This window comes from Pelodiscus sinensis, chromosome 6, assembly GCF_052426305.1.
Source record: "Pelodiscus sinensis isolate ZL-2025 chromosome 6, ASM5242630v1, whole genome shotgun sequence".
NCBI lineage: Eukaryota > Metazoa > Chordata > Testudines > Trionychidae > Pelodiscus > Pelodiscus sinensis.
The window spans coordinates 97,890,386-97,903,242 of record NC_143057.1 but is presented as its reverse complement, the minus strand read 5'-3'; the positions used below and the strand labels follow the sequence as shown (position 1 = coordinate 97,903,242).

General features: G+C 43.4%; 1 protein-coding gene across 3 annotated transcripts in view; it reads right to left on the bottom strand.

The window, feature by feature from the left end:
- Positions 1–12,857, bottom strand: part of SLC38A9 (solute carrier family 38 member 9) — a 90,068-nt gene that overhangs the window by 71,100 nt on the left and 6,111 nt on the right. For 2 of the 3 annotated variants that reach the window (XM_006139553.5, XM_006139554.5), the window contains exon 2: positions 5,953–6,104. In XM_006139553.5, the coding sequence (XP_006139615.1) occupies positions 5,953–6,056 (104 nt within the window). In that variant the 5' untranslated portion in view covers positions 6,057–6,104. Of the gene's footprint in view, positions 1–1,196; positions 1,409–5,952; positions 6,105–12,857 lie in introns of those variants that run through there. The other variant, XM_075932457.2, reaches the window with a different exon arrangement.

Below are 12,857 nucleotides of genomic sequence, written 5' to 3'. Positions count from 1 at the left end.
TCTACTAATACAGAGCCAACTGAAAGAATGGTGCCCCATAAACTCTTTATGGCAGGAATGTTACTATTTGTATAGCATATCTTTCTATTGAAAGCAGAAGATGTTAAGTTTATAATATCTATCCATATTCTTATATTGATAGAGGCATGTATCAGTATACTGTACCGATATTAGTTATTTGTAGTTTTTTATGTAGCTTTTTTACTACAATATGCCTTACAAACTGACAATAATAATACTAAATGTTACCATTATTTCAGGTTTCACCATAGACCTTCCCTTGCCCCAATATTTGAATTTTGTAGTAATTTCATAATTAATGCTATGGATACTGTGAAAGTAACAAATCTCTTCCTGTAAGAAGAAATACAGTAAGAAGAAGCTTATTGCTCAATTAAATAGTCCATTATCTCTTTGTGGTAGGTACTTAATTACACAAGCTCCATGGTTAGAAGATTTTAGCCTCCAGTGAGGTCTAACTTTCACCATTTCATTCTTTTTTAAATCCCCTGTGTTTCGCTCTCGTTAGTTTCTCTTGGATGGTCCCAATGTTCCTAGCCTTCTGCTATGAACATTAGGGACATCCACTACCATGGTTTTCAAAAACATTTATATTGGAGAGTAAGTTCTAACACTAACACCTTCAAGTATCATCCTCACAACATCAAATGTTCCTTAAGATAGTTACAGTATTTACATGAGAATATTATAATAAAAAAGCCTGAAAAGCACAAAATCAGCTGTTACCATTGCTACACCTGCATGGGAACGTCCCAACATTAAAATCTCTACAAAATCACTATACCAAGATGTACTACCAGCCTAAGAATTATAGAGCAAATAATTGAGTCTGAATAGTTAAGACTGCTAAAGAAATAAAAAGCAACTATATTTACTTTTGTTTCTTTTAATCTTTACCAGATGAATAGAATATGCTAGAAAAAAAAAACCATTTACATCTCTAAGAGACATAATTGCACAAAAATAGTTTATAACAGGTATGTAATTAAACACATTAAATTTAACCCAATAGACCAACTTACAGTTTTTAAAAACCCCTCTAAGACTATTCAGAATAATTAACAAGACCAATTATCTGGACAAAGAGTATTCAACTATGAAACTAACTAATCAAAGTAAGATATAAACAAAATAATATTCTAGAACCAATAAAAATTACTATGAACATCACAAACCTGTTTCTGATCATGATACCCAAAGGAACAGATTTTTTTTTAAAAGCCTTCTGGTTAGTACACATGTATGAATCTCTTTCATCCACTACTCAGCAAACAACAAATATTTCCTCTCCTATCTCTGGCTCCTAAAACCATAAAATCAGGCTATCCATATTGCACTAGTCAATTCACCCCACATTCTACTGGAAGGGAGTAAGATGGCCAGGCAGGCCAATTAACACCACACAGGCTGCAGCTGCAGTGGAGTCAGAGAGCAAAGAACTGATTGAAAGTAGGCTCAGCTGAGCAGGAATAGGTAGGACCTACAAAGCCAGGAAATAGGCAACAGATTAGGGCTGTGAGGAAATGCTACAATTATTCTCTGGAGAAGAGCATTTGGTGTTGGTACACCCCAGAAAGGAATGACAACAAGAGTAGTAGAAAGCATCCCAGGAAAGATGCAGAATTGTTAGGTTGGGGATTGCTAGCTTAGAATGTAAAGTGGAAACAGCCTGGATTCCCCTACAGGACACTGAGTCAATAGCACTTGAGACAATGAATGGGAAGTTTGCCTAGGACTTTGACATACCTCAGAAGGGAGAATGCTAAGGGATGGGACTGGTGTGCTAAGTCCAGACCTGAAAGACCCAGAGATGGATACCACATGCAACCACAGGAAGAATTAATGTTGAGAGTTTATTGCCAGAGTGATGAGGAAGAAGCACCAGATGAGTAGTGAGTGGAGAACCCCACTGCAAAAGCTTACCAGGAATGAGAGACTGAGGCAACACAGACCACAGGGATGCATACTTATTCTGGTGTCTATGCTACTATTTAGCTTTCAAGCATATGTCAGAGAAGAGGCTTTCTACAGACACAACTGCCATCTTTGGGTCTTTTAGGCAAACTGCACCCCAGACACAACTGGTAATCAGAGCAGAGATGAAAAGCTACATCTGGGTGACAGAAGCAGCAGTTTCTCTCAAACTGCTTTTAGCTGAAATGGGTCAGGGCATCTGGCTTGGCCCTTCCCTCTGCTGTGGCAGATGGTCGGGCTGAGGGTTGTACAGCTGTGTCTAAGGAACTGCCAGCATGGGGCCACCAGCTGGTCCCATGTTTTGCTCCTTCTGTTGCTGTGGTCCGATTCAGCACTGAATTGAACGGCATGGTGAAAAGAGCAGAATGTGGAGTTGCCCCACACTGGTAGCTCCTCTGATGTGGCTGTACTGAACCTTTCCTCAGCTGGGCCTCACCTACAGCCTTGTTCTCCAACAGGGCTGTACAGAGCCCAGGAAATGCAGCTGTGTGGAAGAGCTGGAGATGGTACAACCATGCCAAAGGAGCTGCTGGCATGGGGGCTGCCATTCTGCTTCTCTCACCACTGTGGTTCCAAAGAGCCTTATGGCTCAGAAACCTGTCTATGGTGAATGGTAATGGGGAGGTGATGGGATGGGGGAGCATGGGTGCCCTGTACTCAGGGCTGAGTTTGGGAGGAATTATGTGGGCAAGTCACCTGCCTCTGTTTTGCTGGAGCCCCCTTTGTGTCCCTCCCATGAGTCTCCCACTCATCTAACAAACAACAAAGTCCAGGCTTCAGTTTCTTCTGGTGGATGAGTAAATACAAGTTGAAAACATAAACACAACCCTTCGCTACCACTGATGACCCTGCTGAATATCCCATAGTTACGAAAATGACATCAACGCATCCTGAGTGCAGTGCATGAACCACACTTAGGGATGTAAGCAACTGGTTGACAGGTTGACTAACCAGTAAACCTAGGGTTATCGTTAGCTGAGTCAACTACTTGCATCCCCCCCTTGCTGCCTATCAGAGCAAGCAGAGAGGAGCAGGACCTGAGGGGGTGCCAGTTTAAAAGCCAGTTCCCCTAAGCACTGTTTTTGCGATGCTGCCTCCCTTGACCTGCTGCCTCTATCAGAGACAGCAGCTGGGGGGGAAAGGAGGCTGCTGTGAAGCAGGCTCTGCCCGCGGCAGGCCAAGGTTGGCTGCAGTCAGAGGCTGCTCTAGCTGGTCAGACAGCCCAGGTCAGTCCCAGCTCACGCCAGGTCTGGGATCTACTCCTGCTGCAGCTCTGCAGTTTCAATGCAGTAGGGGCCGGACTGCCTGCCCACCTGGCTCTTACTACTTTTAAACGGCAGAGCCACCACAGGTGTAGCTCCTGGACCCAGCACAAGTCAGGACTGAACACTTCTGCCCTTGTCAACTAATCGTGTAGTCAATAAAAGTTCTATTAACTATATGCCTCTCATATACAGGCAGCAAGGGGGGAGGAGAATGTGAGTAGTAGACTCGACTACCCAATAATCTTAAGCTTATCGGGTAGTAGACTAATCGATTACTCTTTTACATCCTTACTGAGCAGTCAAGCTTTTTAGAGAAGTTGCCATCTGTAGTCCTTTTGTGCAAATTGCAGCCAGAGACACAGTGCTTGGTAAAAAGACAAAGTAGTAGAGTAAAATAGATCAATCAGTAAACTTCACAAAAGAAAGTGGTGCGGCTCATTCCACCTGATGATTAGACAGGGGGTCCATTAATGGTGATACAGGCTTTTTCCAAGCACTTACTCAATATATTTTTACTGTCTTGCAGTCAGTATTTATTAAAGGGATGCAGTTGTACCTGGCATATTATATTACTCTATTAGCTATACGATAATTTTGAATTTTAAGAATGTGTATAATAGACAGGGCTGATAGCACCACCTAACATTAAGTTTTCCCAGCACCTCCCATTGTAAGACCTTGTCAGCTGCTTATAATGTTGTCAAATTTTAACAATTCTGGCTCTATCTGTTTCCATAGTCATGTCTGCCTCAAGCTGAACTTTTTTGGAAATTTTCAGCCAAAATAGTTAATCAATTGCCAAGAACGAGGCTGAGCAAAGTATGCCATTTTGCCCATATTAAAAAACCTCAACATTTTCTTTCAGACCCTCTGCTTTAAGACCCACTGGAGCAGGAATCTGACAGCAAGGTGACCTTTGTGTCAAGGATGTGTCTTTTGCTGTCCCTGTGAAAATCTTCTCAAATTTGTGCAAGATATAAACCTCTTAAAACGTGAAGCTTGCAGATCCTCAGACTTGTTCGAGCATGCTTCTGCTTGGAGATGAGCAAGACTTCCCCTGCCATCACAGCTGTGGGCAGACCAAGCACCATAGCTGAGCGCCTCTTTCTCCTGTGCCCTCAATAGCCTCCCATTCTGGGCCCAGGCAGCAGGAAAGAGGAATTGATCTGATTTGAATGTAATGGGCAAAGTACCAGTCTTTGGGGGGGGCGAATAAGGAAGTACACAGAGAGATCCTGGAGGCTGCCAGGGATGACTAGAATATGAAATGGCAATTGGGTTGAGAGTGTAGAATTCTTGGACTAAGAAGTCTTGGACTAAGAAGTGGGGATGGAAATAGGCAGAGATGGACTGGTTGCCTGGGGCAGAGGGCATGGGGAAGACTTGACTAATATGAGGAACAGGGGGATGACTAGAACTTGATGGGTAAAGAGATTAAGACTAAGAATCAGTGAGTTGGAGACAACAAATATTTCTCCCCTCCTCCTTCATCTCTTGAGGAGCCATGCTGTGGGTATAGAACTGAAACAGGCTGGACAAGAAGGTTGGAGCAGGAGTCACGGAGATTGGATGAGGAGCCTATGAAAGAAGACTGGCACTGGGAATGAATGGGAATGAAAAAAGTGGGAGGAGGAGAAAAATGGAAGCCATCACATTACATTCAAAGAGAGTCAGCTCAGATGATGAGTTAGGAGGGAAGATCTGAGACTGGCTGGGCAAGGAGACTGTGGTGGTAAAGACTGGGTATGGCAGCGCGACTGGGATTTGGTGTCTGGATGGAGAGATGAAGACTTGCTGGATAAGGAGAGTGGGATGTGAAACCTGAAGAAGAAAGAACAAAGCCTTCTAAGTGAGGAGACAGATTAGAATCTGGAGCTAGGGAAGTGATAGGAATGAGATAAGGACAGGTTAGAGGGGAACTGGCAAAAGGGGTCAAGGTTTGGGAAATGGTCAGAAAAGTCCAAGCCCACTAAAGCCAGTTCCCCTCCAAAGCATGGAACAGAACCCAAGATTCCTGAGTCTCATCATCCCTCTGCATCAGCAAATAACTGTAAAGCTGGCACAATGTTCTCTAATGCTGGTTCATAGAGAAGATAGCAACCTATTACTAGAGATGTGAACGGGTAACTATTTAACTGGTACCCCAAGAGCAGTCCCCCTGCCCACAGCCTGCTGCGGACAGAGGGCTGCCCCAGCAGGGCCAGGAGCCAGTGGCAGCAACAGCCCCAGCCCTGAGGTCCAGGAGCATTTTGTCACTGGCATAATCTCACCGTTTAAGTCTGAGGTTTTACATTTTATAATATAGGTTAAAAGTCTTAATAGACAAGGGAATCAAGATGTACTCACTACATCTATTCAGTTTAATAAGTACTGGTAACTTTCAAAATCTCTTTTCTATCTTGTTCTTGTGTAAAAGGACAGGAATCCTGCATTATCCTCCCTGAATTGTTAAGTTTTCAGCAGTATCACAAAACTCCATAGAGAAATCTTTTTCCAGAAAAGAATATTTATTACTCAACTCAGGATGTGTTTGTGTGTTTAAAAATAACACCAAATGACACAAAATAGGAATTTTAGTTATTAAAATAACCAGACCAGAAAGGTTTGGCTTCTATTTTCATTGAAATCTTCTTTTAAAGGTAAAGGTAAGTCACTATCATCATCATTGTATAAGGTTAAACTTTCCCCTTACCTCTTGCATTTTAGGTCTGCTGGATTAAACTGAATGTTCATGATTCCATAATCACCCTCATCACCTCCAACTGGGATCAGGAAAGGTTTGGTATCCTCTTCCATATTTGAATAATGTATTTTTTTCTTGTAGGTCCTGTAAATTATTCTGACCTAAACAAGTGAAACAAGACAATTATTAGCAATTAAGGTCCTGATACCGTTATGAGTTTATCTGGGCACAGGGTTCATCCAGGTCATACAAAGCAGCCAGAAAGTTAACTAGCTACCTAGAAACTCCCATTTCATAAAAGGAAGGAGGTTGGGGTGGTGGATAGCTGGCACAGAGTCTCTCTACAGCATGCTACTGTTTCCAGTGTAGGGACGCAACCAAAATACCAATACTCTCCAGCTTCTGGAACAGCCAGAAATGAATTAGAGCATCCTTGCTGAGGACTAGATCAGTCCCTTCCTAGCTGGCCTCAGGATCCAGGGGCCACAACCATCACTCTTCCTCTTTCCCAAACTATGCTAATCACAACTGAAAATCAGGCCCACAGCATTCAAATAAATGTTAAATATAGTGATTTCCTTCTAAACTTTCATCATGTTCAGACCTTCATAACATGAAACTACCTTCTGTTCTCAGTTATACCAGTGTAAGCTTCAAATAAATTCACTGATTCCAATGAAACTACTTTCAGTTCACAGCCATATATCTAACCCTTCTGCAGTCTTCTGGAATCAGACTCAATATTCAGGAGGCTCCTGAAGACAAACTGGGAGATCAGCCACTAAAAGTCCAGTGATGTAGCGGAGCAAAGGCAGGCCAGCACATCCCTCCCTGTGACCCTTAGTCGGGCAGGTGGCGGGTTGGCTCTCAGTGTGTTGCCTCTGCCCTGCATGAGGAAATGGGGCCTCTAGGAGTTGCAGGGGCAGCATATGGAGACACCTAGGGGCCACAGGGAGGAACATGCCAGCTACTTCCAGGAGCAGTACAGGACTAAAGTAGGCAGCGAGCTGCCTTAGCGTCGCTATGCTGCTGACCAGGACTTGGAGCTGCCTTAGGCATAAGCTGTCTGGCTGGAGCCTACACCGACCCCCTTCCACAACAAACCTCTTCCCTGAGCACTCTTCTACAGTTTGAACCCCCTCCCTCATCTTAACCCATTACCCCAAGCTCAGCTCACACTTAATAAAATTTCTACTTAAAATGCTTTATAAATGTGCATGGTAGTTTGAAAAAGATATTGACTAGCTTCTAATCTGATTTATGTTGTTTTTACATTGGTGTAATTTCACAGACTTCAAATGAGTTGCAACAGTTTGAAACTAAAACATATGGGATCAGAATCAAACTTTAAAATTAGGAATCTAAAATTTTATTTTAATCTTCATGTCTCAGCAAGGGAATCTTGGACAATGAATGAGTTAATGAGAATTTTGTGGATGTGTCAAAGATGACATGAGGAAATCCTGGAGAGGACAATTTAAATACATTCCCTATCCTTTATACTGCACATCATTTCCAATATTTGCTTGAATTGTGAAATTAAATGCTTAAGAACTTAGGCAACAAATACCAGCATAACTATGCATAGGTGTCTCAGAATATGGCAGATAAACATCTGAATATTGAGAACATGTGACAATCTTCTTACAAATGAAAATCTATCCTACATGCATGTGCACTGTGGCATCATTTTGCCATAAATGCTTATTTGCTTTCCTCACTTCACTTCCACACAGCCTCTCCCACGGTTTTCAACACATTCATCATCACTTATTTCATCAAAGTCTCCTCCCCTTTTCCTTCACTACCTCTCCTCCCAGAAGCATTATCTTCTATTCCTTTAACCCATCTCTCCTCTAAGCTCTTCCCCAAACTAGGGAGATAAGCGATTAATTGACTAGTCAACTATCCGATAAGCAAAAGCTTATTGGATAGTCAACACACTAGTCAACTAGTCGCTCCCCACACTTCTTGCTGCCTCTGTCAGAAAGAGGGGGGCTGCACTGGGCATTTCAATCTTATTTCAAAGGTGGAATGCTGCACTAGTCCTTATCAACTAATCAAATAGTCCATGGAAATCCCATTGACTTTGATTAGTTAATCCTCACCTCTTACATCCATGTACACTTCTGCATCCTCTTCTAATGACTCGTCTCACCTCTGGCAATCTCTATTTTAATGTTGGTTAGCATCCCTCTGTTGATTCATTCTCTGCTACCACCTCTGTCCCAATAGCTCTTTTCTAACCAATTTGTGCTTATTCTCCCATTCCTGCCTCTTTCCTTCTCTGGCTTCTTCTTTCTAGAATTCCTGCTCCATCTACAAAACTTACCAATATTCATAATCTCTCCACTTCATTTTCTCTCCATATCCTTGAATTCCCTGAAACCTGGCTCTTACCATCTGACATCACTTCTGCTACTGCACCCTGTCACACAGCTTCTTCTATTACCTCTTTCCCAAGGCATCAGCAACTTGCCTTGCCACTTCCAATTCCTCCCTACCACTCTTTTTCAAACATATTAGAGGCTGATCTACATTGTTAAGTCTAGTTGGCTTAACTACACTGCTGAAGATGTGAAAAAATTGTGCCCTGTGCATAACCCCTGGAATAGACATCAGCAGATGGATGGAAAAATTCTCCGGTCTACCTAGCTACTGCCGCTCAGAGAGGTAAATTAACTACCATGATGGAAAAACCAATTAAGTTGCTGTAGTGTCTACTTTACCACATAGCACAGAAAGATTAAATGATTTACTGACAGCAACATGGGATATCTCTAGGAGTCTGGAATAAGAACCTAGACTTCTTGTCTTATGGTCCTGTGTTTTGGCCAAAAGACCATTTTCCCTCTTTTTACAGAATTCTGCCTTTAAAACAGAGATGGATTTAAACTACAATCCCAGATCTAAATGTCTTTATTTTGTAATGGCAGAAACAAAACTTGAGTCCTACAATACTTACAAATCCCCAATATAGGACACTCACTATAGTAAGACAGAAAGAGACTTTTTTCATGAAACATATTTATTCAGTTTACTAGGTTTTATTGTACAGCAATCTCCTTGCAGCCTTGAAGTGAGCTTATCAGAATGTGTTTTAAAATATTTATTTGAACTCAGGTTGAGGAGAATCCTGATCTGCAGATGGCTTAAGTTTGTAAATGAGAAAAGTTTGTCACAATGAGTGAAGTCTGTGTGGTGTAGGCTCCCACAGGTGAAACTAGTGAATACTTTACAGATTAAAAGGGAGAAAGGTAAGAAATAAATGAACTATAAGAACAGGAACACAAAGTAACATTCCATGACTAAAACAGGAAGAGACAGAACTTAAAATTAGCAAAAGCTGTATAGCACCAATTGAGTTATGAAGAAAAGCTTGTTGGTGCTGATACTATTAATAGTGCAAGAATTGTGTTAATGCTAAGAAATAACTAAGCAGTGGGGTTATTTAGGAGGTGGTCAGGATTTACAGCGGAGAAGGTGTCCTCACAGGTCTCTGGCTCTGCTGATGATAACCAGAAGGCTGCTTGCGTGTGTTCTCAATGATGTGGGCTGTATCAGCTTGTGCACTTAAGTCTCCACAGCAGATCCCAAGAGAGCCCCCAAAGACCACAAACCAGATAAGGATCAAAGGCACACGGCCAGGTTTATTGTTAAGCAAACGACAGTAATAGTTGTCAGTAGACTCTACTGAACCACTACACATATGTACCCCACAACAATGGAATGACTCAATCAGTGGGAAATTTCCACTGCCCCCATCAGTCATACAAAGACTGTTCCTCCAAGATACCACCTTATATACAGGTACTAACAACTTACATGTCACTGCTGACGTATCAGGATGCTACCCTCTGACACTGTCAGGTTACCACTCTCTGATGCTACTTAGATATCACCCATCACCTCATGGTTTGATTAGATCATCTCTATCCATTATGCTGTCATTTTAGACCCTTTCCTGAACTTCGGTCTGTATCTATGGGGAGTGGGTTCCAATGTCTTTTTTAATGAAATGGTGGTACCATGTGCTTTCAACAGTACCAATTACTGTTCTACACCTGGGCCTATTACTAATTAATGTTTTGCTCTCTCAGCCCTGTTCATGCCAAGTTCTGTGAGCAGGGGCCTGCCTCTTGCTCACAGCTTAGCTTTGTTAGCCATGTTTTGACTGTTGGTAGTGTAAGCGGAGTCAGGGTAAGCTCTATCCTGAAATCAGGTGGTGAACTGTGGCAAGTGGTGCAAAGAGACTTCAGGGGCTGATCCCAATTTGCATAGACACACCCACCACATCCAGTATATGCTCACAGCAGCCCAAATGGTTACTTTGGCCTTTGTGGGATCCCCAGTCTCTCTGTTATTGAGGCAGGGGGGATAAAAGTGTTGTTACCCTGATTATGCAAATCAAGGACAATGGAATGGTGGAACTGTTTATGACAGAGGGATTCTCCATGAACTAAGGAGCACTCACTACACATGGGGCATGGGTTCCAAACCCAGTCAAATTGAAAGAGGTTGGAGACAGGTCCTTATACTTGATGGTGGGGCATTGTCTGAGGGCCTAAACAATACTGGTTGTACCCCCTTCTGTTTTTTCTGTAGAATATCAGAACTAATTTAGATTCTATTAGAAGTCTAGTTGTGAGCTGCAAAGTTGACTTCACTGTGGAACACTAGCACTGAGGCTTCTCTACTGTGAGCTGAACTTGTTGAAGAGCTGAAATCACTGTGTGCTGTGGGGAGCCTGGTGCTATACTGCGAAAGAGCTGAAATCACTATTGTTGTGGGGAGCCTGGTGCTATGCTGCTGAGCTACTAGCAGAGCAGCTTGCAGGGACAACCAGCAAGCACAGGCTGACAGCAGAGCAGTTTGCCCCAGGGGGTGCAGCAGAGCGGCTGGCGGGAATGACCTGCGGCCGGTAGGAGCGGCAGCAGACAGCCAGTGGAGCAGCTGCAGGAGCAACCAGGTGGCGGCCAGGGGAGTGGACCGAGACGGCTGGTGGAGCCGGACAGTTCATGGGACAGCTGAGGCGGTTCACTGGACGACAGGTAGAGTGTGGCGGAGTGACTCACGTTGACGGCGGCAGCAGAACCCTACAGAGAGGCGGAGCCATCCATCACCACCCCTCCAGGTTGGGATGGTAAAACCCTGCCGGGTGAACTTTTGAACCCTGGGGCGGCACTGACCCAGGGCAGAGACTTTTGGGCTACGTCTAGACTGGCATGATTTTCCGGAAATGCTTTTAACGGAAAAGTTTTCTGTTAAAAGCATTTTCGGAACAGAGCGTCTACATTGGCACGGACGCTTTTCTGCAAAAAAGCCCCGATCACCATTTTCGCAATCGGGGATTTTTTGCGGTAAACAAATCTCAGCTGTCTACACTGGCCCTTTTGCGCAAAAGTTTTGCACAAAAGGGACTTTTGCCCGAACGGGAGCAGTATAGTATTTCTGCAAAAATCACTGATTTCTTACAGTAGGAAGTCAGTGCTTTTGTGGAAATTCAAGCGGCCGGTGTAGGCAGCTGGCAAGTTTTTCCAGAAAAGCGGCTGATTTTCCAGAAAAACTAGCCAGTGTAGACACAGCCTTCGGTGTTGGACTTTGGGTGATTTTTTGGGTTGCTGGACTTAAGAGACTCTTGGGGTGTTGGACTTTTGGGGATTTGTGGCTGGGGGGAGGGTCTTTACTCATGTTTGGTCTATGAATCCGAGATGTGGTGTTTTCCTAAGTTAATGCTGATGTCTGTTACCTCATGTTATTAAAGGTTTGCTGCTATACTGAGGCTCTGTGCTTGCGAGAGGGGAAGAATGGCCTCTTTGAGGCACCCAGAGGTATATGTAAGATTTCCCAGGTCACAGGGTGGGGGCTAGAGCTGGTGTTGTATTACCTTGTTGGGAGGGGAGCCCCTGCCTACATCTAGACTACATCCCTTTTTCATAGAGGGATAAGGGATCTTTCGGAAAAGGCTTTATTTTCCGCAAGATCAGCATCTAGACTGGCACTTTTTTCCGGCAAAGCTCCGTGCCGAAAAAAAGCGGCAGCCATTTTTATGCTAATGAAGTGGGGGAGATTTAAATCCCCGCTTCATTAGCAACTATGAAAAAGGTATGTAGTCTAGACGTAGCCCCTAGATACTGAACCCAACCCTTTCTGCCATTAACTCAGCCTGGCAGAAGGCTTACAGTAGCAAGGCCTCAGACCAGGCCTGTGCTATATTGGCTTATGTTTTAGGCCTTCATCTTACTACAAGTAGTATTTTCCAGTCTGGGGTTCCTTGTCTAATCCAGTGAAGACATGAGGCAGAAAAGACAAGAAAACAGAGGAGTTGGCTCTAGTGCAGTTATTCCACAATAAATATGTAGTAGGTTAAGTAGAGGGCAGCTCTTGAAACTCATCTTTATTGTGCCCGTGGGAGCCCCAAATAGATCTGGGCATAGAAGCAACTCTCACATACAGGGACTTGGAAAACAGCTCATGAGCATAAGCTTGTCTCTTCTTAGAACACCACTCAGCTGCAAGAGGAATGTGGCCTATAGCGCATTGCCTTCATAAGACAATTCACCATCAAAAGTGGTGTGGGGGCTTCTGGTGATCTCTAGAGGAGAGAGAGGAACAAAAACACTGCAGAATTTTCCTTGTAAATGAGGAAAAATAGGAATAAAAAAAGAGAAAATAGAAAAGGGGGAGAGAGGGTGGAGAGAGAGATGAGCACAGACAGAAAAAAGTAGACATGACTACTTTACTGTGCCTCAGTATAAAGGCAGGGGTATACATGGGGGCTGTCTCTAGACTTGCAAGTTTTTCTGCAAAAGCAGTTGCTTTTGCAGAAAGATTTGCCAACTGTCTACACTGGCCGCTTGAATTTCTGCAAGAACACTGACTATCTCATGTAAGAAATCAGTGCTTCTTGCGGA